Source organism: Brassica napus, chromosome A1 (assembly GCF_020379485.1).
Source record: "Brassica napus cultivar Da-Ae chromosome A1, Da-Ae, whole genome shotgun sequence".
In the NCBI taxonomy this organism is placed as follows: Eukaryota; Viridiplantae; Streptophyta; class Magnoliopsida; order Brassicales; family Brassicaceae; genus Brassica; species Brassica napus.
Genome location: NC_063434.1, coordinates 28,080,955 through 28,084,570, shown reverse-complemented (window position 1 = coordinate 28,084,570; position 3,616 = coordinate 28,080,955). Strand labels below are relative to the sequence as shown.

General features: G+C 36.0%; 1 protein-coding gene across 1 annotated transcript; it reads left to right on the top strand.

Moving 5' to 3' along the window:
* The first annotated feature begins 508 nt into the window (after positions 1–508).
* Positions 509–1,375, top strand: LOC106352490 (senescence associated gene 20-like). The gene has a single exon (XM_013792116.3). The coding sequence runs from the start codon at positions 770–772 to the stop codon at positions 1,082–1,084; it is 315 nt and encodes a 104-aa protein (XP_013647570.2). The 5' UTR covers positions 509–769; the 3' UTR covers positions 1,085–1,375.
* The last annotated feature ends 2,241 nt before the right edge of the window (positions 1,376–3,616 follow it).

Below are 3,616 nucleotides of genomic sequence, written 5' to 3'. Positions count from 1 at the left end.
GTTCAAAAACATTGGTTAGGAAATATAGTGTACTCAATTTAATTTTTAACATTAAAATAATAATTATTGAAAATTTGACACAATAAAAGAAATCATAAGAAAAAACAGTTTTGAGTTATATGTTTTTCACAGTTTTTCTTTTCATTTCCTCGTTTTTTAGTTTTAATTATTTAAAATTTTATCAATAATGATGCTCTACGTCTTAGGGTTTAGGTTGAGTAGATTTCAAATAGGACAAAGAAAAAGAAAAGGAAAATCAATTACTTCTCAAAGCAATTAAAGTCAAGATATTTACCACCGGCAAAATTGAATTAACCTATTAATTATTCACCTAATTATGCGTGGGGTCAACGAAAGATACCTATCACCGGGCCCCATATACCAGACTAACTAATCATAAGACGTCACGTGTCAGCGCATTCTAAATACCAGAGAACGTTAAAGTAGGATGTGATGCAGAGAATCATATCCCTCCCAGCCTGCGCCTCCTATATAAACCTTCATCAAATCTATTTTTGAAAAACCTGATAATCGTTCATCATCTTCTTCTTCATCATCTCCTAATCCAAATCCCTAATCCTCGCGTTAGATTTCGATTCAAGAAACTCGCCAAGAACTGGATACTCTGGCGGATTCAGATACCAAGAACCGAGCCGTGGTTCTGAAACTGTATGACGCCCTGAGATCTCGAGACGCCGAATCGGTTCACCGGATCCTAACCCCGGATCTCGACTACTGGTTCCACGGCCCTCCGCCGCACCAGTTTTTGATGCGCACGCTCACCGGCGTCTCTCCTCCCTTCGAATTCGTGCCTCTCTCCGTCGTCTCCTTCGGATCAACCGTCATCGCCGAGGGCTGCGACGCCGCTAGCTCCGTCTCCTGGATCCACGCCTGGACCGTGTCGCATGGGATAATCACTCAGGTGAGGGAGTACTCGAACACTTCTCTCACCGTCACGAGGATCGGTGGCGTCGTCGCCGGAAGGTCTGCTGAGATTGCGCGCTCGCATTGCCCCTCCGTGTGGGAAAGCAAATTCTCGGGTCGGGCTGGAAAATCCGTACCGGGTCTGGTTCTTGCGATTTGAGTAAAAGCCACGTGGATTAATAACTAAATAAAGGCTGCTTACGTGTCGGTGTGTGGTTGGTTTGTCGTATATGTGAGGATTTTGTGCGGTTGAAGACGCGGTGTGGGCTGCGTTTTGGCTGTCGCTAGTTTTCTTTTGTTTTTTTCTTTTTAATTTGCTTTTATAATCGTGCTTTTGTGTTTGAGTGGGTACAAACAAGCATGGGGATACCCAAATTGGCTTGTGCCGTTATGTCTGATGTAACGTTTGGTTATGTTATAATTGGAATAAAAATGTGCGTTTGGGATCTTATTATTCGTTCAACATTTTATAATACGAGAAGTTCTGCACTTGTCGATGAAAATAATATAAAAAGCTGCCCATTTGGCTCATGTGACCTCTGAGTGGATTAGCATGCTTTTTATGTGTATATAGCTTTACTTTTGTTTAGCTTGGATACAGATTGAGTTTATAAAAGTTATCTAAGCTTTACTTTTTTAGTTTGGATACAGATTTGAGTTTATAAAGATACACAATCTGTTGTTCAAAAAAAAAAAATACACAATCTAAAAACAAAAATTCCTGAACATATTGAAGTTAGCGTTCCTTAATTGTCTACTTAGGTTGAGTTTATGTACCTTATTCTACATGAAATCATTGCACAAACTGATAAACATTAGTATGAGGATTAGATGGACTATAGAGTTCAGTCTATTTGGAGAGTTTGATGTGTTGAGATAAGTATGAACCAAGTAGTTTTATGATTTGGGTTTTGGATATTGTTGATGTTTAACGACGTTTACTTTTTAATGAAGTAATTAATAGTTATTAAATGTAATCGTGGACGCAACGTAACATCAAAAAAGTTAAATTGTGAAAGAGAAAGTTTCAGAGGAAGCAACGAGGAAGGTCACTCCTGCGTCTTTTTTTTTCTGTGTTGAACGTGGACACGCATTATCTCTCTCTTTTGGCGTCGTTTGGTCAAAATGGTATGCAATAAAACGATATTAACAGAAAAAAAAAAACACTAAACAATCGGAAGATAAAACAAAGAAAAAGTAAACATTGGCGTATTTCATATTATTTAATTAATTTAAGCATGATGCAGTGACGCACATTCATCGAACTTAGATGTGTTTTCGGTCATGTCCCATGCCCAAAATATCCATTATATATATAATTGCTTATCTACTATATTTACAAGTGATTTCATCAATTTGTTGTAAAAGTCTAAAGATTATATACAAGTGATCAAGTGCTTCAAGAGTAGACAAACCTCAAGTACAAAAGATGAAGAGTCAACAATATACAATCTGATACTGATGTATAAAACACTAATCTACAGCTCATTTTCTGATCTTATTTTGAATAAAATGCATATATGAAACCAGCTAAGAGATGTAGAAATCTTATCTAACGTAGATTGGACGTATGCGAAATCGACATATAAGTCCTCCCCATGAGAAATCATGAACAACCTGTGGCATACAAGCTCTCTCATTAATAAAAATTAAACATGTCATACATAGCGTAGTTCCTTCGACCGCAAAGAAACTTATAATCGGATGGACGTTTGATCTAACGGTTAGTCTTTCAGCAAGAAGTTAAGAATAGTGATTAGTGACGTACCTCAGCAAGAAGAGTATTATAAATTGGTTCAAAGAGTTTGAAAGAATAACCAATGTAACGGCTGTATTTTCGAAAATATAGCTCGATATTTTTTTTTAAAGTCTTAGTTCGATATTACTGATGTCAATCAAAGGTTGTGTGGCGGTAACGAAACATCAAGTGATCTTTTGAAGGAAAATAAACTTGGCTTCATTACTGAGAAGAGAAGATCATCAGATTATGTGATTTCTCCTTTGTACACAGTAGACTTCCCATTTGCATCTTTGTTACAATTCCCTGAGGCCATTACAAATTTCTTTTACTAACAAAACTCAATTCTTATAGCTCGTTGTATTTTATAATATATGAACTCAATTAGACACTCTTAATCAAACATATCTATTAGATGAGAGTTTAGTTACTGTTTCTATGGTGTCAGATCAAGTTTCGTTTACTTTTACGTTCAGAGATTGAAAACTGATACAGTTAACCTGTCCTTCAATTAATCGGATGTGTTTGGCCTTAATAGTAATTAGGTGCATGGTTAGTTGTGATTGTATACGTTACGGAATTATATAATCAGAAACAAAACACTATACATTACGATTTTTGAACTAAAAAAACTATAAATTTGATTAGAAAGAGAAAAGTTGGCAATATATTTTGGTTTTATTAGGCCATTTAACCCTTCAGCCGATCTAATGAGATCTACCGATTTTCTAAAAGCTGAGTGTTAGATGAACAAAATTGTGTTTAAATAAACAAATTTATCTTATGCAGCCAACTTTCACTATGAAAATTCAAAAGATGTTGTCTAAGCAGATTACAGATTACATGTACATGGCATGTGATGATTTCGACGTTATGGTTTAATGTCGTATAGAAATACATATATATAGGTTAAATAAAAGGTGTGTGTGTGAGTTTGTGACCATTGTCTGCATG